The sequence below is a fragment of the Zeugodacus cucurbitae genome, chromosome 2, assembly GCF_028554725.1.
Source record: "Zeugodacus cucurbitae isolate PBARC_wt_2022May chromosome 2, idZeuCucr1.2, whole genome shotgun sequence".
NCBI lineage: Eukaryota > Metazoa > Arthropoda > Insecta > Diptera > Tephritidae > Zeugodacus > Zeugodacus cucurbitae.
This window is the reverse complement of record NC_071667.1, coordinates 17,760,901-17,783,610: the sequence shown is the minus strand read 5'-3', so window position 1 is coordinate 17,783,610 and position 22,710 is coordinate 17,760,901. Positions and strand designations below refer to the sequence as shown.

At 33.3% G+C, this 22,710-nt stretch overlaps 6 protein-coding genes across 7 annotated transcripts; 3 read left to right on the top strand and 3 right to left on the bottom strand.

Annotated features, from left to right (window-relative positions):
- Positions 1 to 2,399: 2,399 nt before the first annotated feature.
- On the top strand, positions 2,400 to 4,038 carry LOC105218539 (pachytene checkpoint protein 2 homolog). Its single transcript, XM_011194206.3, has 4 exons — positions 2,400 to 2,561; positions 2,614 to 2,797; positions 2,859 to 3,065; positions 3,131 to 4,038. Exons 1-4 carry the CDS (start codon positions 2,500 to 2,502, stop codon positions 3,950 to 3,952), a joined length of 1,275 nt encoding a protein of 424 aa, XP_011192508.1. The 5' UTR covers positions 2,400 to 2,499; the 3' UTR covers positions 3,953 to 4,038.
- A 2,740-nt stretch (positions 4,039 to 6,778) lies between these two features.
- Positions 6,779 to 8,789, bottom strand: LOC105218542 (cytochrome P450 6a22-like). Its single transcript, XM_011194211.3, has 2 exons — positions 7,511 to 8,789; positions 6,779 to 7,427 (listed from the first exon to the last, which is right to left on the bottom strand). Exons 1-2 carry the CDS (start codon positions 8,598 to 8,600, stop codon positions 7,117 to 7,119), a joined length of 1,401 nt encoding a protein of 466 aa, XP_011192513.1. The 5' UTR covers positions 8,601 to 8,789; the 3' UTR covers positions 6,779 to 7,116.
- Positions 8,790 to 10,132: 1,343 nt separating this feature from the next.
- LOC105218541 (39S ribosomal protein S18a, mitochondrial) lies at positions 10,133 to 10,824 on the bottom strand. The gene is made up of 2 exons (XM_011194210.3): positions 10,637 to 10,824; positions 10,133 to 10,544 (listed from the first exon to the last, which is right to left on the bottom strand). Exons 1-2 carry the CDS (start codon positions 10,734 to 10,736, stop codon positions 10,174 to 10,176), a joined length of 471 nt encoding a protein of 156 aa, XP_011192512.2. The 5' UTR covers positions 10,737 to 10,824; the 3' UTR covers positions 10,133 to 10,173.
- Positions 10,825 to 11,075: 251 nt separating this feature from the next.
- Positions 11,076 to 17,692, top strand: LOC105218540 (protein krasavietz). 2 transcript variants are annotated; one of them, XM_011194207.3, is made up of 10 exons: positions 11,076 to 11,290; positions 13,113 to 13,184; positions 13,251 to 13,427; positions 13,494 to 13,594; positions 14,099 to 14,237; positions 14,557 to 14,722; positions 16,266 to 16,509; positions 16,591 to 16,810; positions 16,894 to 17,016; positions 17,316 to 17,692. In XM_011194207.3, the coding sequence occupies exons 2-10, from the start codon at positions 13,124 to 13,126 to the stop codon at positions 17,360 to 17,362; spliced, it is 1,278 nt and encodes a 425-aa protein (XP_011192509.1). In that variant the 5' UTR covers positions 11,076 to 11,290; positions 13,113 to 13,123; the 3' UTR covers positions 17,363 to 17,692. The 2 variants fall into 2 exon arrangements, with proteins under 2 accessions (XP_011192509.1, XP_011192510.1); XM_011194208.3 differs by lacking the exon at positions 11,076 to 11,290 and adding an exon at positions 12,192 to 12,460.
- Positions 17,693 to 20,299: 2,607 nt separating this feature from the next.
- On the top strand, positions 20,300 to 21,767 carry LOC105218545 (S-adenosylmethionine mitochondrial carrier protein homolog). Its single transcript, XM_011194216.3, has 4 exons — positions 20,300 to 20,517; positions 20,590 to 20,856; positions 20,923 to 21,341; positions 21,460 to 21,767. The coding sequence occupies exons 1-4, from the start codon at positions 20,449 to 20,451 to the stop codon at positions 21,584 to 21,586; spliced, it is 882 nt and encodes a 293-aa protein (XP_011192518.1). The 5' UTR covers positions 20,300 to 20,448; the 3' UTR covers positions 21,587 to 21,767.
- LOC105218544 (uncharacterized) lies at positions 21,745 to 22,703 on the bottom strand. Its single transcript, XM_011194215.3, has 3 exons — positions 22,322 to 22,703; positions 22,065 to 22,229; positions 21,745 to 21,982 (listed from the first exon to the last, which is right to left on the bottom strand). Exons 1-3 carry the CDS (start codon positions 22,553 to 22,555, stop codon positions 21,944 to 21,946), a joined length of 438 nt encoding a protein of 145 aa, XP_011192517.1. The 5' UTR covers positions 22,556 to 22,703; the 3' UTR covers positions 21,745 to 21,943.
- Positions 22,704 to 22,710: the final 7 nt, after the last annotated feature.

The window sequence follows — 22,710 nt, the reverse complement described above, 5'->3', positions numbered from 1 at the left end:
CCAAATTTTATTTTTATAACTTTATTTATGGATAATTATAGCTCTTTATTTTTACTCAAGTTACAGCTTGCACGGACGGACAAACGGACAGACAGACATCCGGATTTGAACTTTACTCGTCACCCTGGTCACTTTGGTATATATAACCTTATATCTAACTCGTTTAGTTTTAGGACTTACAAACAACCGTTATGTGAACAAAACTATAATACTCTCTTAGCAACTTTTGTTGCGAGAGTATAAAAACACTTATAAAAAAGTCCAAAGAATAAAGAAGCCACTACACAAGGAACTTTATTATCTAAGAATAAAGAAATTGATGTACTCCAAAGAGACTCCTCACCTTTGAACGGACTCATTAGGAAGCATAACGACTGAGTAACGTCGTTCGCAAGTCGAACTCTATTACAAAGGATAAAGTATTTTCGGCCGGTTTTTGGAGTTCGTTAACTTTAAGGAGGCAAACCAAACGCTCATGGGATTTTCAGTGTGTATATGGAAGGGGGTAGTAAATTTGATTGTGTAGCTCTTTATTGTGAAGAAAAGCTGTATATACACATACATATATGGGCACCACTACAACGAGTACGGGTATTTGCGAGTGAAAACCAATAATGCATTGTTTCACTACCGAATTTGAAATGTGAAAAATGCGCAGCTTAAGCGTTGCCTGAAGGATTTTCTAAGGGAAAAAAGCACACGCTTGTACTAAAGCATTGCACTTTGAACCATTGCATTCCATTTTCTAAGATTTTTTTTACATTTTTTTATAAGTAACTGCTGTTGTGGCCACAGGAGCGGGTACAGCGGGCATATTTGTATGTAAGTTCGTGAGTGAGGTTGTGTGACAGTCCAAGCAGCGAACGCATGAAGGCATTTACACTTACGCATACTTCAGTTCTATATACATATATATATAAATACGTGTGTGTGTGTACGCTAACACTTCGACAATATATCCATAAGCCTGTTTGTTTGCGTCCTCGAGCACCAAGATATATTAGTTCGCCAGCGAAATTTGTTGTTTTTTTTTAATGTATATCATTTTCACTTGACGCAAGCCGCAGGAGAAGAAGAATGAAAAGAAATGCGCTTACTGAAGAATGTCAATATGCTTGTGTTTTGTTGTTGTTGTTGTTGCTGCTGTTAATCCAACTTGTACTTCTTGTTGTTTCTTCATCAGTAATACAGCACACACACTCAACATTACCTACTACATATACATGCAACTCGAGTTGTTATTATTGTTGTTGATTTTCTACATACATAGATGGCAACATTTTTGGCTGTTGTCCTCAGCATGTTTGAGAAATTGCTCAATATTTTGCATGACAATAACAGGAAACCAAAGGGGTACTTTTGAGGCGAACTTGTACACATGTACATATGTACATAAATATATATATATGCATGTATTTATACCGTCAGTGTAAACTTAAAAGTGGGAGTAGTTTTTGTTGTTGTTTTAATTTTTTGCTTTCGTCGTTAAAGCGAAAAATAGCCGGAAGTTCAAGCTATAAAATCCACACTACAGAGGCGGTCCGATGAAGTGGCGAAAACGCAATCAGCTTAAAGCAGAAAAAAAAATAAATGAAAACGAAACGGTATTTTGTTTATTCAATTTAGTATTTTGCGCTGCCACTCAACAGTTTTCGCCTTTAGGTGATTATTATGATTTTGTTTTTGATGCGTAGAAAAGTGTTTTTTGGTATGCCATTTGTGGAAGATTTAGTTGTGTATTACTCAATTCTCAATTCCAAAGACCCATTTCTAACAGTGGTGTACTTGTTGTCTCCGGTCGAGGCCCGTGTGCTACCATTTGGAATACATTCGTAGAAATCATCCCTGCAGTCACGTGCTGAAAGCCGAGGCGCCTCCCATATTCATCGAGAGTACCTTTCTAAAATATGTCGGCGAACTACAGAAATATACCGACCGGACTTCGGATGCGAAAGACATTTGACAAGCACTGAACGCCATTCCCAGTGGAACCACTAACACCTTTATCGAATCCATCCCCGTGAATGGCGTACTTGGGGACAAAACACCACCCATTCCCTCGTGAAAATAGAGTGACCCTTCCGCAACTTCCTTCTGGACATTGTAGCAGGTTAAACTTCTACTTATCTAGACTGAATACCAACATATTCAATAAATGTATGTTCTGTATGCTAAGAGTCCCCGCATGACACTAACCACCTCTTTGCATGTTGGGACTTATCATACTTTTATATTCAAAAGCTTTCCTGTACAGTAACCAAAGGACACATATTATCAAACAAATAAATCAATTTCAATAAATAATTATATTTTATTTAAACATATTGCTTTACAGAAATTCCGAAATTTTAAATCTCAAAATCAAATGGTAACTTTGTTTGCAAAATATGAAATCTATTGTGAACTAAATTTATTTGCAAATAAGAAGAAGAGCAAGAATAGAACTTTGTTGTCGAGCGCTTTTGCAAAAAAATTTAAAAAATTATTCAAACGTCGAATATGAATTTATTAAGTGCAAAATATAGTGTGCATGTGGAGATATGCCTTAAACCAAATGAAAAGTAAGTATTTGAGCGCTAAATTTGAAAAATATTCACCTCGTTGTATTTGCAGCCGGCTAGAAGCGCTGGAAAAGTTGCTTGACGCACCTGTACGGGAGTACATTTCATTGGCAAAAGTGCCGCTGGGCGAGACGATAAAAATTGATGAGACAATTATTGCAAACAATACCACGCTGGCAGATCTAAAATTAGTTGAATCTCTACTTGTGGAATGTGAAGCCAAAAGCAATGAAGAGGTACAATAAGATGAAAAACATTATCGAAATAACTTTTTCTTCATTTCATGCTTTTTTGCAGTTACTCACTGAAACTGACTTGAAGCATTTAATATTACATTTCTTCAGCCCACAAAGACGTGTTATGGAACTGGAAACTTTTGATATTGAGTCGAATGATGGCGGTGATGGTGATGCAGTACCTGCATCCAGTCATTGGCTGTTACCATCAAGCAGCTTTCTACACTTATGGGAGAATTTAATTTATGAAAATGGTTTGAAAGAAAAGGTTTGTATATCAAGGCACTATACTTTCATTATCAACACAATCAATGTTAATTCTACTCGTTACAGCTGCTAAAGTTTGCACTTTCGGCGCTGATATTCTCTCAGCACAGCGTAAATCCTCATATAATTTCCTGCAATCGCTTACTACTACTGCATGGTCCACCCGGTACCGGCAAGACCAGCTTATGCAAAGCGCTAGCTCAAAAACTAGCCATACGTGTGCGTCGTACGTTTCGCCACACACACTTAATTGAAATCAATAGTCACAGTTTATTTTCCAAATGGTTTTCGGAGAGCGGTAAACTGGTCATGCGGTTATTTGCGAAAATACGAGAAATTGTTGTTGATCCACATAACCTGGTATGTGTATTAATCGACGAAGTTGAATCGATGGCATATGCACGTGATTGCATGTCGGGGCAGGAGCCCAAAGATGCCATGCGTGTGGTTAACGCATTACTGACACAGCTGGATGCTATTAAAGAACATCCAAATGTTTTAATATTAGCAACATCAAATTTAGCTGACACCATCGATTTGGCCTTTTTAGATCGTGCTGATATCAAACAATATATTGGCTTGCCAAATGCTGCTGCAATTAAATGTATTTACGAAAAGATGTTAACAGAGATGATGCGTATTGGCATAATTAATGAACAATCGCTGCAAGATACTGAACGACATGAGGGATTGTTAACGGCTTTATCCGAACGCAGCATTGGTTTAAGCGGACGTGCACTACGTAAACTGCCATTTCTGGCGCATGCTGTACACACGGCAAGCTCTGATTTTGATATGAATGGAAAGATTGAATTATGCGATTTTTTGGATGCTATGTTAGCTGCGCTTGAACAGCATCATGAAGATCAGAAGCAAATAAAAACATAAGTTAATAAGTATTTTGAAAAGTCAAATTTTCATATATTTTTGTGCATTATGAAATACAATAAATAAATACAATTACACAACAAAAAGTCCGATATCTTGTATGCCGGCCAGTAGAAGCCTTGCAAGGTCTTCGTTTTTAACATTTTGACACCCAATTTCGAAGCATTTAACATACCCAAGGCACCGCGTAGAAATTGCTGTGCACCGCAATCATGTTGTTACCACGCCAGGTCCACACAAGCCACATACGTACATGGAAGGAAGGATTCCTCGAATAATCGAACAACGGTTGAAAAGAAAGCCTTTGAAAGAAAGAGTTGTTGTAGGCAATCATTATACTGTCGCAACATGTTGCACAGAGTATTTTAGTTTTGTTCACATAACGGTTGTTTGTGTCACAAAATAATGGGCCTAATCATTGTATCCGTTTCGATCGAAAAATGGTTCGATTCGATCGAAAAATTTTACGTCGGAATCATTGAATCCGTATCGAAAATAAAATTTACGATCACATTAAACTCACTTACCGACTCGAAGAAATACATCCCGCGGCTAATAGATGTCGCTAATTACGAAATCATTGAATCCGCAAAATCGAAAATTTTTTTCGGAATCTATCCGTTAGTGAATGAGTTGCGGAAATGAAAAGAAATAAAGCATTTGGAAGTTTTTATGTAAATAATTACTGATGACAGACTAAATCATGTTTTAAATGGGTATTTTAGAGACGAGAGACAAAAACGGACTAACAAAAATAAATTAAAAATGTTTAAAAGCGATATAAAGTTGACCACTCGAAATAGCAAAAGAATTTTCTCAAAGAGCCTCAGGAGAATTAAATATTTTTGTGGAAGAAATTTCTCAATAGTTAAATGTCAGTTTTAATTTTTTTTTTTTTGAATAAAGCAAAAAGCACAGACACTTTTTCAAATTTGTCGCATTTGTCGATAAAATAGTTTTACGTTCTCACTTTGTGGTAAAGCAGTTTATCGAATCAATGATTGCATGAACATTTTCGATCGAAAATCTTTATCGTATCGAAATCGAATTCGCTGCGGATTCAATGATTAGGCCCAAAATAAGAGTTAAATATGAGGTTATATATATATATAAATGATCAGCTGTCTGTCCGTCCGTGTAAGTGATAACTTGAGTAAAAATTAAGATATCTTAATGAAGTGCAGGTTGGTATTGAAAATGGGCGAAATCGGACCATTGCCACGCCCACAAAATGTCGAAAACCGAAAACATATAAAGTAGCACACTAAGTCATAAATAAAGTTATAAAAGTAAAATTTCGTACAAAGGATCGCACTAGGAAGAGGCATATCCGGACGTGGTCCCGCCCCCAAATCGATTTTTTGTACATATATTGGGCCTAATCATTGAATCCGCAGGGAATTCGATTTCGATAAGATACAGATTTTCGATCGAAAATGTGCATGCAATCATTGATTCCGTAGAAAAACTGCTTTACCACAAAGTCAGAACGTAAAACTGTTTTATCGGCCTTTATCGACAAATGCGACAAATTTTATAGTGCGACAAATTATAAGTGTCTGTGCTTTTTGCTTTGTTCAAAAAAATTAAAACTGACATTTAACTATTGAGATATTTCTTCCATAAAAATATTTAATTCTCCTGAGGCTCTTTAAGAAAATTCTTTCGCTATTTCGAGTGGGTAACTTTATATCGCTTTTAAACATTTTTAATTTATTTTTGTTAGTCCGTTTTTATCTTTCGTCTCTAAAATACCCATTTAAAACATGATTTAGTCCGTTATCAGTAATTATTTACATAAAATCTTCCAAATGGTTTATTTCTTTTACATTTCCACAACTCATTCACTAACGGATAGATTCCGACCAAAATTTTCGATTTTGCGGATTCATGATTTCGTAATTAGCGACATCTATTAGCCGCGGAATGTATTTTTTCGAGTCGGTAAGTGAGTTCAATGTGATCGTAAATTTTATTTTCGATACGGACTCAATGATTCCGACGTAAAATTTTTCGATCGAATCGAACCATTTTTCGATCGAAACTGATTCAATGATTAGGCCCAATATCATAATCAGTATTTTATTAATACTTCCTGAAGAAAAACCAAGAAAAAACATTAACTTCGTCTGTACCGAAGCTAATATACCCTTCATAGGTGCATTTCTTTTAGTAACTATGTGTTTAAGCAAATCTAAAGACGTATGAAAAAGTAAGTAAAAAAAAATAAAACATTTTACTAATTCTTTTTAGCCGGGTTGTTTGCTAGAAACATTAAGGTTATATAGTTAACCGATCTGAACAATTTCTTCGGAGATTATATTATTACCTTAAGCAGTAATCTATATCAAATGTCGTGAAGATACCACGTCAAATGCGAAAATTTTCCATACAAGCCATTGATTCCGATAGTTCGGTTTGTATGGCAGCTATATGATATAGTGGTCCGATATCGGCAGTTCCGACAAATGAGCAGCTCCTTGAAGAGAAAATATCATCTACAAAATTTCAAAACGATATCTTAAAAACTGAAGGACTACTTCGTATAAATACAGACAGACAGACAGATGGACATGGCTAAATCGACTCAGTTCAACATACTGATCATTTATATATATACTTTATCCGACGCTTCCTTCTGGGTGTTACAAACTTCGTGACAAACTTAATATTCCCTGTTCAGGGTATAAAAAATGTTAACCAAATAATGCCGCGTTCACTCAATGAAAAAACCCAACAGTAGAGAAAGAAGATAATACTATCGCAAACAAAGACTTACAAAGAGATAATGAATGAAAAGTTAGTTGTTTTCATAACATATACAAATATTAGCGCCAATAAAAACAAGATTTATTTACATAGAATGCGGTAAACACGAACTGATTATTATAAAGATAACTGTAGCACAAAAAATTGCATCAAGTGTATAGTACATTATTATTACCGTAAAGTTGGTTCGATCAGCTTTGGGTATGGTTATGACTATAGCACCTCTAATTTAACCTTAATTTTTGTATTTTCTATATAGTTTTATATTATCTTAATTTTATTTAATCATTCAACTTAAACTCTCTAAACAACAAAGAAGTTTTATCTTCACAGCTTCTCTACTTTCAGCCACACTTTGGTGTGGGGTACAAGCACAATACTATATTTGGAAATCTCTAATTCGGTTGGTGTCTTCTCCGATAAGCTGAAGCGATAAGATTTCCAAAGCGTAGGCCAATACAGTTACGCGGGCCATCACCGAAACCAAGGAAAGCTTGTGGATGACGTTTCTGCACTTCTTCCGGGTTGAATCGCTCTGGGCGGAATTCTTTTGGATTCTCATAGATTTCCGGATCATAATGTATTTCTTTCATTGGTATGTATATATTTGTGCCCTTCTCGAGTGTTATATTCGTACCAGGTATTTTATAATCATCAACGGAGACACGAGTCAGAGCAGCGAATGCTGGATATTTACGGAGAACCTCTGAAAATAAAATAAAGAAATAAAGTGAAGTCTCAATCAACATATGTGTGGTACTTAATGAAATGTTCAGATAATAAGCTTACCTGTTATAACTAGGTCTAAATATGTCATCTCCATCATAGCTTCGTAAGTCAAATGACCATTATGTTTCTCCAAAACACTAAAAATTTCCGCTCTCAACTTCTCCTGTATTTGGGGACTCTTCGCTAACTCAAAAAGCCCAAAAGCCATATTACTTGAGCTGGTCTCAAAGCCAGCCGCAAAAAATACGAACACCTGTGCAGCCATCTCTTCAATACCCATTGGAGGCAAGCCCTTTAAATCTTTGGAATTTTTCAACTCAATCAGCAAATTGAGGAAATCATTACGTTGAATATTCTGCTCTTCACGCAGACGCACTGTGTCACGTACCAGCTGCAGTATGAAGGCTTCAACGTCTTTAGGAGTTTCTTTGATATTGAATAATTTCAGAAATTTGTATATAGCGGGATATGTAACCATAAAGGTACGTAGACGTATAGAGAGATAACGTGGATAGAAAATACGGTGACCTATGCGACGAAATACCACATTAGGATCCTTTAAGCTATTACACTCAACACCGAAGACACAATGACCAATCACATCGGTTGTAAAGCGACCCATCATATCATGTAATTCTACATCGACGCTTCGCTTATTGGCCAATAGTGAGTCGAAAACCGCATCTAATTGACTCGCCACTGTCACCACCGTGGGAAACATAAACTTCATTTTCGCCGATGTGAAGGTCGGTGTAAGCTTCGTACGCAATGGACGCCACTGATCGCCATGCAGGCGAAAAAGATTATCTGTGATAACGCTATCAATCTTCCGTTGTATAAAGCGATCCGTAAATTTGTTGAAATCCTTAATTAGTATAGACTTTACCAAGTCTAAATTCAAAACAATAGCAATAGGTTGTGTGAAAATGTATGTGCCGACCAATTTTGCTTCACCACGAAACTGCTGATATACTTCGTGAATGAGTTCCGTTGTATGTATCGTCTTTATGCGAAACAAGTTGCCGAAAATATAATTCATTTTCAGTTGTGGCACTCCAAGCAGCTGCCAATATTGATACTTGTGACGTAGATAGATCAGCAGCACGATAAGTGTGGAGCAGAACACAAGAAAGATATCCATCTTATACATAACAAACTGGTGTGTCGTTAAATTAAGTTAATTCATCGATTTTTTCGTTGTAAGTTCCGTTACAGTTGGCTTTTAAGAAATTACTTTCACCTTGTTTGGAGGCAAACGTCCCTTTTTATGACTAATTTGCTCTAAATGCACTTCTAGTTGTTCTGTACTTCATATTTTAATTGTACTCGCACTTAAAAAAGTTTGTTCAGCTAAGTAAATTAATCATAATTAAATATTTAATTAATATGTTACAAGATTCACGAAATTATATCTATAGTAAACAATAGCTGAGTAGCGACAAACCGAGCACTTCAAGTAGTAAATTTAAGTAAAATTGTTTAAATATGTATATTATTATTATATTATATATTTTAAGTGGTTTGAGTTCATAAATCATTATATATATACATGTGTAGTACACATTGTGTACATATATTATATAGAAGATTGCTGGCAATGTTTGTAAGGGGAACAACTAGGCTATATCAAATCGTGTTGATACTTTAAAGGGCATGTATATAATACTACAATTATGATTATATAGATTGCAATGTCGACTTACCATTTGCTGAAATTCATTCGAGGATAATTTTTGTTTGGAGAGGAATAAGTAATAATATGAACAATTTTCTTTAGTAAATAGCACAAATTTTCGAGTCCACTATTGGTGATATATATTATAATGTATGTATTATATTGATATCTGATTACACCACCACAAGCCTCTCCAAAGGCTATAAAACGAGTCTCTACGCGTTGGGTTGCATTATAAGATGTATAAATTACACTTAATCGAAAATGCGGACATAGATTGACAAAGTTTTTATTAGTAAGCTTAGCAAATTGGAGAAAATCGAATGAAATGAAATAATTCATAACTTTAAGATTTATTTATTTTTAGGATTTATTTATTTTTCTGCGTTAACGATATATTTAACGGATATAAGTTACACGACACCCAACAAATTTAATTAAAATCAAAAATTTTTACATTTTACTAATTTGAACCGAGCATATTGTTCTGCATACGCGCACGCGGAAAAGGAAACTGAAAGAAAAAAGATTGGTGAAGTATTATTGGCAGGAAATGGCGGAAAAGAAATAACCGAAAATAACTGTAAAATTCCAGTATAAGTAATTGAACGACGGAAACAAATATAATAAATATGTGAGAAAGAGTGAAATGAAAATATCAACATCCATTATATTTATACACAAATATATGTACATACGTGCATACAAGAAATAGTTATATTGGAAGTATTTAAACGGCGAAAAAGAAATCATAAATACGCGTAGTTGAAAAATGAAGCGTATTGAGTATTTAACAAGTAAAATGCATTACTTGTAAAATGTTTCATTTGAGACGTTTCAATTTCTTAATGAATTATTTGTATTTTCGTTGCAACAATGCAAAAATATAAGCACTTGCATACTATTCTAAAGAATTTAATTGCAAATTACTACACGTATTATACGTGCAAATTCAAAATAAAACAATTATTTTTGTTTAACAAAATGTATATATGTAATTGTAATTTCATATATGTAAATACATAATTAATAACATTAAAACTCGCTTTCAGTATTTTATCGACTCTTCAAGGTAGTATTTATTAAATTTCTTCCAACCGAAACGCTTCTTTGGGTCCTTTTTACTCCATGCGGGTGTTAAATTCGGCATCAAGCCGGCCTTCTGTGCCATAGTTACTAATGTACCAATACGTTTCTGTTGTCTTTGGCATAATCCCGTAATACGACGGGGTAACATGCAACCATCGGAGCGCACGTATTGTGACAAAATCAACACATCCGTATGTTTGATGTCTAAGCCTAGTGTGCATTCTGGACAAAATCCTGTGCCGCACGCTTCATTTAGCATGAGATCGGCACGCGGCGAAGGTACATGCGCAGCTTCCAGGACAAGTGCATTATTCTCCACTTTTTCATGAACTGCAAATAATTAAATTATTTAGTAACGGGTTGTAAGGTTATGAAACAATAGCAGAGCGGTAAGTAACATATTTGTGACTTCCTATACTAACTTTCTTTAACCAAAACTGTAGAAGTAGTTGTTATACTTCGGTTGATTTGCACAATATTACGGCATATGGTTTGAGCGACACAACGCAATAAATTAGACATTTTCCTATACGAATTTACAAAATTTACTTTATTTACAAAAACATATGATCGGCAAAAATTGCCCACATTCACATATAAATCATTTACAATAGTGAAATGATTCACAATGAATTAATCAATTTGATTTTTCTTTTACATTTAGAAAATTAAAGTTTTTATACATGTATACCTTTATTTACAATCTACTGTTTCAATTTAGACTTTAAATAAGTGTAACTATTTTTATTAAGAGTAATTATATTATATAAATTAAAACAACTTTATGTACTTTAATGGCAATACTTTTGTGTTTATTAAACACACCTCGAAACGGTTAGCCAGTGTTATGTTGAGCATACTTTTATCTCATTCACACAACTGTCATCTAAAGCCATTTGCATCGAGTTTGTAATCGTCTCTTCCCGTACGCAGTCGAACAACTAAAACGTTAAAAATTTTTTCGTGAATTTTTACTTCCCGTTCTGCATTAAACCAAAGTAGTGGTGTGTGTTAATATTCCAGGCAAAGTTTTAATACATTTTCTCGGCCGAGCTAAATTTTTTTTTGTTTTAATCGTAAGTATATTCAAGAAAATAATTGTAAATAATAATATTAGTGTACATATGGCTAAAAGGAAAATGAAATTGAAAATAGAATATTTCGTATAAAAATTCTTTGTGGGTGATAAGGTACGTGCTGATTCATACAAGATGGACGGTTAATGTAGGTATGAGATATGCATACGGTGTTACAATCATTAGCAGATGTTTGGACGCATATACGAGGTTAAGGAATAAACTACTAGTAAAATATTTTAGATAATTTCTTAAATGAGGTCGTTGTGGTCAGGTAAAAATGGTTGTAGGTATAGACAAGTTAGAAAGGTCACCACGTTTCACTACCCACACAAACCATTGTATATGTATGTACGAATACAACGTTATGAGAAATATCACCGAAATGGAAATGGCGGCGATTGCACGATGGCAATCGGTTTATTTTCGAAATCAGTAAAGTTGCCATAGTACTGAAGGTACAAATAATGTGTTATATTTTAATATTGGTATGGTGTCATTATAATTTTTGTATTGTCGTATTAACAAAGTAATTGAACATTTTGTTTCAAAATCATAAAATTATTTCAAGAAATATACATCGTGAGACTTCGTGTTTATGGTTCGCTCATCATGAAAAAGTACGGCAACACTGCTAACTTTCAATCCAGTTGTTGCCTTTGCGCTATCGTCGTATTTTCTCTTCAATCACTTCGTTAATACCGTTCGGCGAAAGACGTGTGATTCTAATTTTTCGGCGTACATTTCGCCACATTAAAGTTTTTTTATTTTTTATAATATCTACTCTTAGTTTTTAATTTATATTAAATTTAATAATAATATTTAGAGAAAGTAACTGATTGTGATAAAACTATACAAGAAAAAATATTAAATTAAATACTAGAAAATAAAACAAAAATAGTGCGTGCGTGCGTGCGTGTCAATTTCAGTGAGTGTGAATAAAGAGACGGACACAAAGAAGAATTGACGAGTAGAAGAGGAAGGAAAACGGAGGTAGCAATAAGTAGAAGACCTTTGAAGTTGATTAGTGCACGAATCCGCTAGATTCGAGATTTCTACAAATTTCTAAAACGAACAAAGGAAATAATTTGCTGGTAATTGCGTGAGGTCAAACAGTAAACTGAAGTTCAGCAACAAGGCAATCGGTGTTTTTTTCCTCAGTTGAAACTTGTAAGTTCAATAAAGAAATTAGTTAGATACAATACTAAGGAAAGGCAAATTGTTAATGACTAAAATTAGTCTTACCAAAATTAGATTTCCATTGCATGCTTTACAACGAATAAATAAATGCATATGCTTTGATGCAATATAACAAATTTGTTTAAATGTGATCTCTATTATGGTTTGCATATTCTCTAAAAAATAGTGATCTTAAACCAGAATACACGTTTGCCACGAAAGAGGTCAGTACGAGGTGATCAGAAAGAAAAAGCATTAGAGAGTGAGGTTAGATGTACTCGCAATTGTCAGTCAATCTTAACACATTTGTTGGTAGATAACAATTTTATAAATGTGTTAGCTATAAAAAAATTAAGGAATGTGTAATAAAAATATATGTATGTATGTATACACTAACACTTTCACTTTCTGTTTGATAAATGACACTTCCGTTTGACCATGTGGAAGTGTAATGGCGGCAAGCGAATATAATAAGTATCATATTTGAGAACAAATGTTTGATTAGCTAATAATAGATATTCAATTGATTTTCATGTAAACATATTTTAATATTTGGTTGACTAGAAATATTAATATTTGAGAAATTATATAAAATGAAGCTCCTTTTATACAATTATTATATTGGTTTTATTTTGTTTTGCAGCAATTTATTGTATGAGTCAAAAAATTGAAAGACCAGTACTATCAGGTCAGCGCATCAAGACCAGAAAAAGAGGTAAAATTACAAAAAAAAAACACGTGAAAAAGTTCGGTTATGCTATAATTTGTATCTGCATTTTAGATGAAAGAGAGAAATATGACCCAACGGGATTCCGTGATGCGGTCATTGCTGGTCTCGAAAAAACTGAAGGTGACTTGGAACAAATCTCTAAATATCTAGACAGCGCTGGTAACAAACTTGATTATCGTCGCTACGGCGAAGTACTATTTGATATATTAATTGCCGGTGGTCTCTTAGGTATGTTATCTTTGTTTGCTAATACAAATTCTGTGACTCTACTCACACTCTTCCCATTATTTTCAGTTCCGGGAGGATCAATCTCTCAGGATGGCGAGAAGCCCCGCACAAGTTATTGCATATTCGAAGCAAACGAAGACATCGAGACGATGCGTAACCATGAGCAGGTAAAATAAATGTGATTTATGTATTTTTTAAATTTATTTTTATATAAGGAACTTTAATTTAGTTTGCATACAATTAGAGCCATCCGTCGACCGGCAATTATTTGATTGCACCATGTTGCGACGGAAGGTGTCGAATGTATGCAACAATAAACGTAACATTTTACTTGTCTTCGGTATGCTTCATAAAAGTGCAAATCGAAGATTTCTTATGTTGCGACAATATTCTTTTTATAGTAATAGATAATTGTTTAATATAGATATCTGCATACAATTAGAGCCATCAGCCGACTGGCAATCGCATTGCACCTTGTTGCGGCAGATGGTGTCGAATGTATGCGATATTAAACGTAACATTTTTACTTGTCTTTGATATGCTTCATAAAAGTGCAAATTGAAGATTTCTTATGTTGCGACAATTGCAAATTTTTTTATTTCAATTTTATTTTATTTACTCACATTTTATTATCTTTTTACTAATATTATTTACTTCTTGTACTGTTGCAGGTATTCCTCAAGCTCATGCGCCGATATAAGTACTTGGAGAAGATGTTCGAAGAGGAAATGAAGAAGGTGTTAGTCTTCATTAAAGGTTTTACACCAAGTGAACGTACCAAACTTGCGCGTATGACAACGCTCTGGATAAGTTAGTACCGTTTTGATATATTTTTTATATAATTATTTATATATTTATTTATATATTTATTTATTTTTTATATATTTATTTCATTCCAACTAACCAAATTTGGTTTAAGCAGTTTGTACCCAATGCGAGAACTATTTAATAGTTGGAATAGTAAATATTTTTGGCGTACTGACTTTTGAATTAATCTCAAATGCAAAAGACACAAACCCAATTACATTAAAAAAGAATTTCAATAGTTTCATTATTTTATTAATTTCTTATTATCACATGTTATTCATTATATACATATATTAATTTTTCTTTATATATAATATTGCAGTTAATAATTCTGTGCCCCCGAGTGTGCTGTTGGTATTGAACAACGAGCATTTGATTAAAGATGGTATTGCTCTCGACTTCCTTATCGAGGTATTTGTCGCTTTCAAAATAGAAAAGGGCATGGCGTATCTGATTCAAGCTCTTAAAAAGGGTGGACTCGAAAGCAAGTAAGTGAATTTAAAACAAATATAAAATGATAAATTAAATATAATATCATAATTTTAAAACACATGTATTTGCACATTTAGCACAGCATTTTTTAAACGCATTCGCACACTTTTTTGCACAATGAATCTCATGAGCTCAACATATTTTCATTGTCTAAGTGTGCAAGAGCAAACTAAAGTGATTGGGTGTCCAAAATTCTTACTTTCATAGAAAAATTGGCCAATAATCTCTTTGACAAAAAAAAAAAAAAAAAAAAAAAAACGTAAACATTACATTATAAATGCACTTTATTGGTAACACGCCGCAGACTTTGAGAATGACTTTGATTTCAAATATATCAATTCCATTGTACAAATTTGCAAGAGCAAAACAAAACGGTTGGGTGTCCAAACTTCTTTTTTGCGATAGAAACATTGGCCAATAACCGTTTTAACAATGCTGTTTATTACAAAATTATTGTTTCATATAAAGTGCCGCACACTTTGAGAATGGCTTTGACTCGCAATAAAACTCGTGACATGTCAATTTCATTGTACAAGTGTGCAAGAGCAATGTTAAAGTGATTGGGTGTCCAAACTTCTTAGTTCCATAGAAAAATTGGCCAATAATTGCTTCGACAATCAATAATCCGAAGAATAAGCAGCTGAGTATGGAATATGAAGAGTTTCAGGTTGAAATTAATATACTCCATTAATTTGATTAATTAACTCTCCAAGAGCAAAATGTAAATTTCATTACTTTCGCGATAACGCCGTACGCGTGCTCGTGTTTCAATTTAATTTGCGACAAATTTGTAAAATTAATTACAGTTCTTCATGCAAATATCATATATTAAATACGCACCTTTGAGAAATGTGTTGACTTCTTATACGTCAATATCATGGTATAAGTGTGCAAGAGCAATATAAAAGTAATTGGGTGTCCAAACTTCTCACAAAAATATAGAAACATTGGCCAATAATTACTCTTACATGCAATAAAAACCAATAAAAGTGTTATATAACGGATAATTTGTTAATTTTATTATAAACGCGATTATGAGATACGTGTGCTCGAAATGCAACAAATGTAAAAAAATTGTTAATTTACAGTTATATTTTTTTGTGTAATATGCACCTTTGAGAAATGTGTTGATGACTTACATATACATCAATATCATGGTATAAGTGTGCAAGAGCAATAAAGTAATTGGGTGTCCAAACTTCTCACAAAAATATAGAAACATTGGCCAATAATTACTCTTACATGCAACAAAACCAAAACTAAGTGCTATCCAACGGAGAGTTTCAGGTTGAAATTAATATAACTTGTTAATTTTATTAATTAATTCTCCAAGAAAAATATATAAATTTGATCATATACGCGATTACGCCGTACGCGTGCTCGTGTTCCAATTGAGTTTCTAACACATCTATACTTATATTCTGATAATTTTCTCATTTAATTTACATACATATATGTATTTATATCAAATTTATATTATATATATTTTTTTACTTAATCAATACTACATGAATTTTCTTTTCTTATTTGCGCTTACAGACTAATGGACTTTTTCCCACCAAACAAACGTACTGAAGAATATTTGAAACAAGTTTTTCTTGAAAAAGATTTAACTGAAATCATAAAATTACACAAAGCGCAGGCGAGTCAAGAGGCCAAGCGTGAACTGCAGCAAACGCTAATCGATGATATACATGACGAGAAGCCACACACAGAAATCACAGCCGATATTAAAGAATTTGCACAGCGCAATAACATTCCCGATCATGAGATTATAATCATTGTAAGTACAACGTACAACAAATATATTTTAATTTTTTTTTGTTATTTGTACTAAAACACGTTTTGTTGTATTTATTTACAGATTTGGTCGACTATAATGTCACTCGGTGAATGGAACAAGAAGGAAGAGTTGGTCACCGATCAGGCAGTGCGCCATCTCAAAGCCTATTGTCCATTGTTGCAGGCTTTTGCCTCCACCGAACGCTCTGAGTTGGCTTTGATACTGAAGGTACAGGAATTCTGTTATGAAAACATGAATTTCATGAAAGCCTTCCAGAAAATCATATTACTATTCTACAAAAGTAAGTGTCTTTAGATTGTGTTTTAATTTGTATGACTTTTATAATAATTGCATTGCTTTTTGTTTTTGTTTTTCTCTCATTAGCTGAAGTATTATCAGAGGAGAGCATACTCCGATGGTACAAAGATGCTCACTCCAGCAAAGGTAAAATGCATTTCCTCGAACAAATGCGCAAGTTTGTTGAATGGCTGCAATCAGCTGAAGAAGGTTAGTAAACAATTATAAAAAGAGAATGGAAAAGAAATTTTGAAATTTGCATTGCCGAAAATGTGTGTATTGACTACAATTGTAAACACTCATCTATTAAAAAAATGCTAAAGCAAATGTCAGAAAGTTTTTGCTTGCCTCGAAATCTGCTTGCTTTGTCTTGCAAAATATAGATTTATTAGGCCAATGAAGACTTTTACAAACTATATTCAATTAAATTTATAAAATAAATAAGTAGTTTGAAATTATTGTTTTTCATACATTTAGAATTATATTTATACTTTCTTCTATTTGCGCAGAATCTGAGTCCGAAGATGAACAAAAGGCACAAAGTAATGGCGAATAACATAATGATGCTGGCATTTTAGATTGGCTAGGGGCGTAGAAGACCAACAAAATCTATAACGTTGCATGGATATTGTTTATCCTCCTTAGTTTAATACTAGTTAAGATGAAGATGAAAAGTAAAAAATCAACGTAACGCGACGCAACCGCAACCACATCCACCAATTCTCCAACTACTATAGAACAACTACATACGTACGTTAGCGACGATGACATTATAACTGGCAGATAACTAAATGAATTCATTATATATATATATATATATTCTACACATCTAACATCAAATATATATATACATACGTACATAAAATATAATAAAAAATCGATCATTTCTCATACACCATAGTAAAAATGTTTACACAAATATGTTTTGAACATACAAAAAATGAAAACAAGCAATTAAAATATACCATATTATACATTCAAGAAAAAAAACAAACAAAAACAAATTTCTATATAAAAGTTATATAAGAAGAAACAATATTTGAGTGCGGAACACACATCAATGACCCCAATAGAAGTGTAACCAATAGGCAATTCATTGAAAACAACAGTCAGGCAACAAATAAAATATGTGAAGGCTAACTTTTTAAATGCCTCCCTTGTGGCAATACCGAGATTAGAAATTGAACAAACCGGAAAGTACAGCAACAAGCATGGTCAATGAGATATTTTAGTTAAGAAGGCTGAAAATTGTTGGATTTATATGTGTGTGCACTTTTTTCTTCTGCTGTAGTCTTATGTATAATTGAACTTAATTGCCAAATGGTGTGTCGGAAAGTAGTGCAAAACAAATGGCCCTATGAAAGTGTTAAAAGCATGAGTAATGATTATTTTATTTTTTATTGAAAATGGTGTGTGTGCGTGCACCAAACCCGAGCAGCCAACAACAGAACTTACCAAGGTAGTAAAATCACAAAAGAAATACCATCAAATTGTCAAAATTTAGGGCAAGAATATTCAAACACAAGTGAGATTGCAAGAAAAGTTGTAAAATATACGTATTAATAAATAATAATGAATGTGCTATATATGTGGAATTAATAATCGAACAAAATCAGAAGAAATTCTATGTGTAATAACAAATGAAATTACATTAACATTAAGAACAAAAAGTAATGTGTTTTATCATAAAATAAAAATATATCATACATATTGCAAATAAATAACACAGAAATTACGGGATACAAGGCGAAAATGTGTGATTTTGATTTTTTTCCTGCTATTTGTAACTAATAACTATGCTAATTTTGAAAGCGCTGAAGTGATTTATTTTTCTTTTTTTTAACTGGAATCTTACTTGAGGAAAAATCAACAGTGCTACTTATGAATTATAATGTTTAGATATCAAAATGGCGGTCAGTAGATTCAAGGGTTCTTCTAAAGCGGCTCTTTCATAGTTGGAACCTACAAATGTCATTTAATTGTCTACCTTATTGTATACAGCGACTAGCAGGTGTCTAGTAGTAGCCACTAGATAACCACACACCTAAATTTGTATTGCCTACAACTACTAGCAACTAGCTACTGATCATAGGTAGCCGGATTATTAACTGGACTCTTCGTAACTCAACGTCTTAAAATTTTGCTCCAAAATATAAAATCTTCAAGTAATAGGCTGGTTGCATCATCAGAAGAAGTCTAATTATGTTAAACGTGCGAAATGTTGGAGGCACAACTTCAATACACTTTAGCCATTGTCTAAACGATCGTCATTGGTTAACCTCTTTGACCCTTGCTACTGATTAATTAACTTTGTCACGGAAGAATGTTGTTAATTTGTATGTGACATTGGCGCCGAAATATTTCTCCTCCTCATATCTTTAGCAAGTTCCTATCCAACAATGAGAGTATAATTATTTTGGTTCCTATCTCAATCTTTCGAGTGAGATCATTTGTTTAAATGAATGCAAGCAAGGATGAATCATTTACGATTAAGCGTTTTTGCAAACTCCAAATTAGATTTTCTTTGTTTTCAGAATTTCAAAACCGTTTCAAAATTTGATTAACTATAGAAATGATGTGAGAAAAGGCATATACAAACGGAAGATTTGGTTTTGGTATACAGTTGTTTTCCGAAATAACGAACACATTAATTGTCAGGCCTATTCGTTACATCGAATTTTTCGTTAATTCGTGTACTCACTTAGAAGTATGTTTCTCAATAAAAATGAGTTAAATATCCGTAAATTGCAGTTTATAAAATTATTTTATTAATTATTTGTTAGAAAATGAAAAACCATAACAAAACAATTCAAATCCAATAAATTCTTCCAAAATGCACCAATTCTGATACTTATACTTCAATTTGGTGCTGATCAATAATTTTAAGTTTTATTTTTAATTCTGGTTGTTGTTATTTGATTTTTTTCTCTTCCTCCATATGTCTTCTTCATTTTGTTCGTTAAACCGAATACTTACAAATCACTGATGTTCGTTATTTAAGGTACTCAATGTAACAAATTTGCTTGTTCGTTATAAGCGATTTTCATTAAAACGAATATTCGTTATTTCGGAATACTACTGTACTATTATTTTTGTATACAGCATACCAAATAACTTAAGTTGTAGTTAGTGTAGATCTAGTATGATCGCTTAATCTATTCTTAAAGTTGATGAAAAACGATCTTCGCTTTAATTGGTAAAATATCTCATTATGCTTGATGTGAGACTTGTCGCTTACAAAAGAAGATCAAGCGCAGCACCCAAAATAGATTTTGTTAAGTTATCTGAACCGAAGTGCCTACGGGTATAAGGGCGCACTTAAAAAATTGATTTTTTACCTTATATATCATGTAGCACTAACATAAATCCCAAATAAAAATTAATTTAATAATAACATTAATTTTTAACACTTTTAAGCTTTCAGCTGAAATATATTTTTTATACCTTAAAAACCTTATTTAAAATGTGCACCCTGCACTGATAAGCCAGCAGCTGATAACCATCTGTTTAATAAGTAAAAAGCTGCTAACCGCGGAAGTCCAACAGTTTTTTCCAAACATGTAAAACTCTACCATCATACTAATAAAATAACAACTCAAATAAATCATCAATAAAATTTGAAAGCATTTGGTACGCAAAAATATGGAAGTGAACGAGAGTAGTGCTATGCCACAAAATCACACACAAAACACTTTTCTGCATTCACTTGTGGTAAATCAAAACACATTTTGATTACAACGTAACCTAATCAAATCCTATTTTGTTTTTTTTTTTTTTTAATAGGCAGGTGGCGTTGCTGGTGTTGTTGTGGACATTGCACTCTTCCCCATCGATACAATAAAAACTCGATTGCAGAGCGAATTGGGTTTCATACGTGCCGGTGGTTTTCGTGGCATTTATAAAGGTTTAGCACCGGCAGCGGCTGGCAGTGCACCAACTGCAGCGTTGTTCTTTTGCAGTTATGACAGTTTGAAGCGATATTTAAGCAAGACAACCGGTTTAAATAATTCGCCATATATACATATGGTGTCGGCTTCGTGTGCAGAAATTGTAAGTAGGAGATTATGAAAGATGATTAAGAAATGTTTATTTTTATATGAACTATTTAAATTACAGCTAGCATGTCTTATACGTGTACCCGTAGAAATCGCTAAACAACGACGACAAACAATTGGCAATACACAAAGAACAACTGCACTGCAAATTCTATGGCGCGCATACAAAACAGAGGGCTTACGACGTGGTCTATATCGTGGCTATGGTACTACAGTGATGCGTGAAATACCATTTAGTTTAATACAATTCCCACTTTGGGAATACTTTAAACTACATTGGACTGACGTCACTGGCATAGAATCAACACCTTTCACTGTCGCATTGTGTGGTGCAGTCGCGGGAGGAATTGCAGCCGGTTTAACCACACCACTTGATGTGGCCAAGACACGTATCATGCTCGCACAACAAGGCACTGCAACGAAGAAGTTGAATGCACGCATTGTGCTAAAAACTGTTTATAAAGAGAGAGGTTTTTCGGGGTAAGCACAAAATAACGATTATTGTTTACCGATATATGTAAGTGTGTACGTTTATTTTAAAATTATATGTGTTTTATCATACAATTTTATAGATTTCAACGATTACTTTCTTTTGCAGAATCTTTGCAGGTTTTACACCACGTGTGCTCTGGATAACTTTGGGGGGTGCATTCTTTTTTGGATTCTACGATCTCACCCTAAGACTATTAGGTGGTAATTCTGAATCGGAAAAAGTAAATTTTTAGCATTTAAATGCAGCAAAATTTTTAGGCGATCGACTAACACACATATATCACATACTCAAACTCAATATGTATTTGATTAGTTATAAGACAATATATGTATTATTTCAAACATTTGTTTTTAATAATTTCGGATTTTCTTGTTGGATATGTCGCTAAGATAATAAATTAATTACTTTCAATATTTATGCTCCTATAAATTTGATTTCATTTAGTGTTTTGTTTAAATGTTCCACTTGCACTGTTTTATCATTCTATATGCGCTATTATGTTAATAAGCGATAAAGGAACGTTGCGTACATTAAATATGACAAATTGTAAACAATAATGTTTTAAGACATTAATCTCACTGGCATATTCTTAAGTATAAAGCCCTTTCCGTAGTGTGCTGTTGTAGCTCTGGAAGGAGATGACATTTTTTGATTAGATTAATATTAAGCGATATATACTTCAACTGTTCACTATTTTATGTTTCACACACATTATCGATTTGCAGTTTTCCTTTCAGCAGGCATTCACTTGGATCATCGAAGTCCCCACGCTCCAGTAACGAATTGGAATAATCTTCGAAATTGTGCTTATATTCATTTCTTCTACGACAGTAAGCCTTTGCTAGGCGCCTTCGATTTCGTCCAATTAAGAAAACCTGAGTATAGACACACAATTATAAGTAAAAATCAATAAAAACATATTTTTTAATATGTACTAAGGAAGCATAGCATTAGACAATTTTCTTACCAATGCTGAAAAAGCTACTATAAATAAAAGAACTGCCAAAGGAATTAAAATAAAATGTCCACTTTCATCTGGTTCAATATCCGTATCCGTTGGTGTTGCATCTGTGAGTTTAATTGTTGTTGTAGCTCTTGACGCAGTTGTCGTTTGCTGTACAATGGAATTTGTAGTTTTTTCCACTGGGTACTTGGTTGCAGTATATGATGTGGAGGATTGAATAATTTCAAATGTTGTCATGTTTGTGTTAATTAATTATATTAAATCTCCAAACAAATTGTATATACAATGCAAAAGAGATTGTAATGCTCTTGTCATTTATTTGTTTACATACACGGAATGACAACTACTGCACAACTCAACGCATGGTTGCTTATAAAGCAAAACATGTGTGA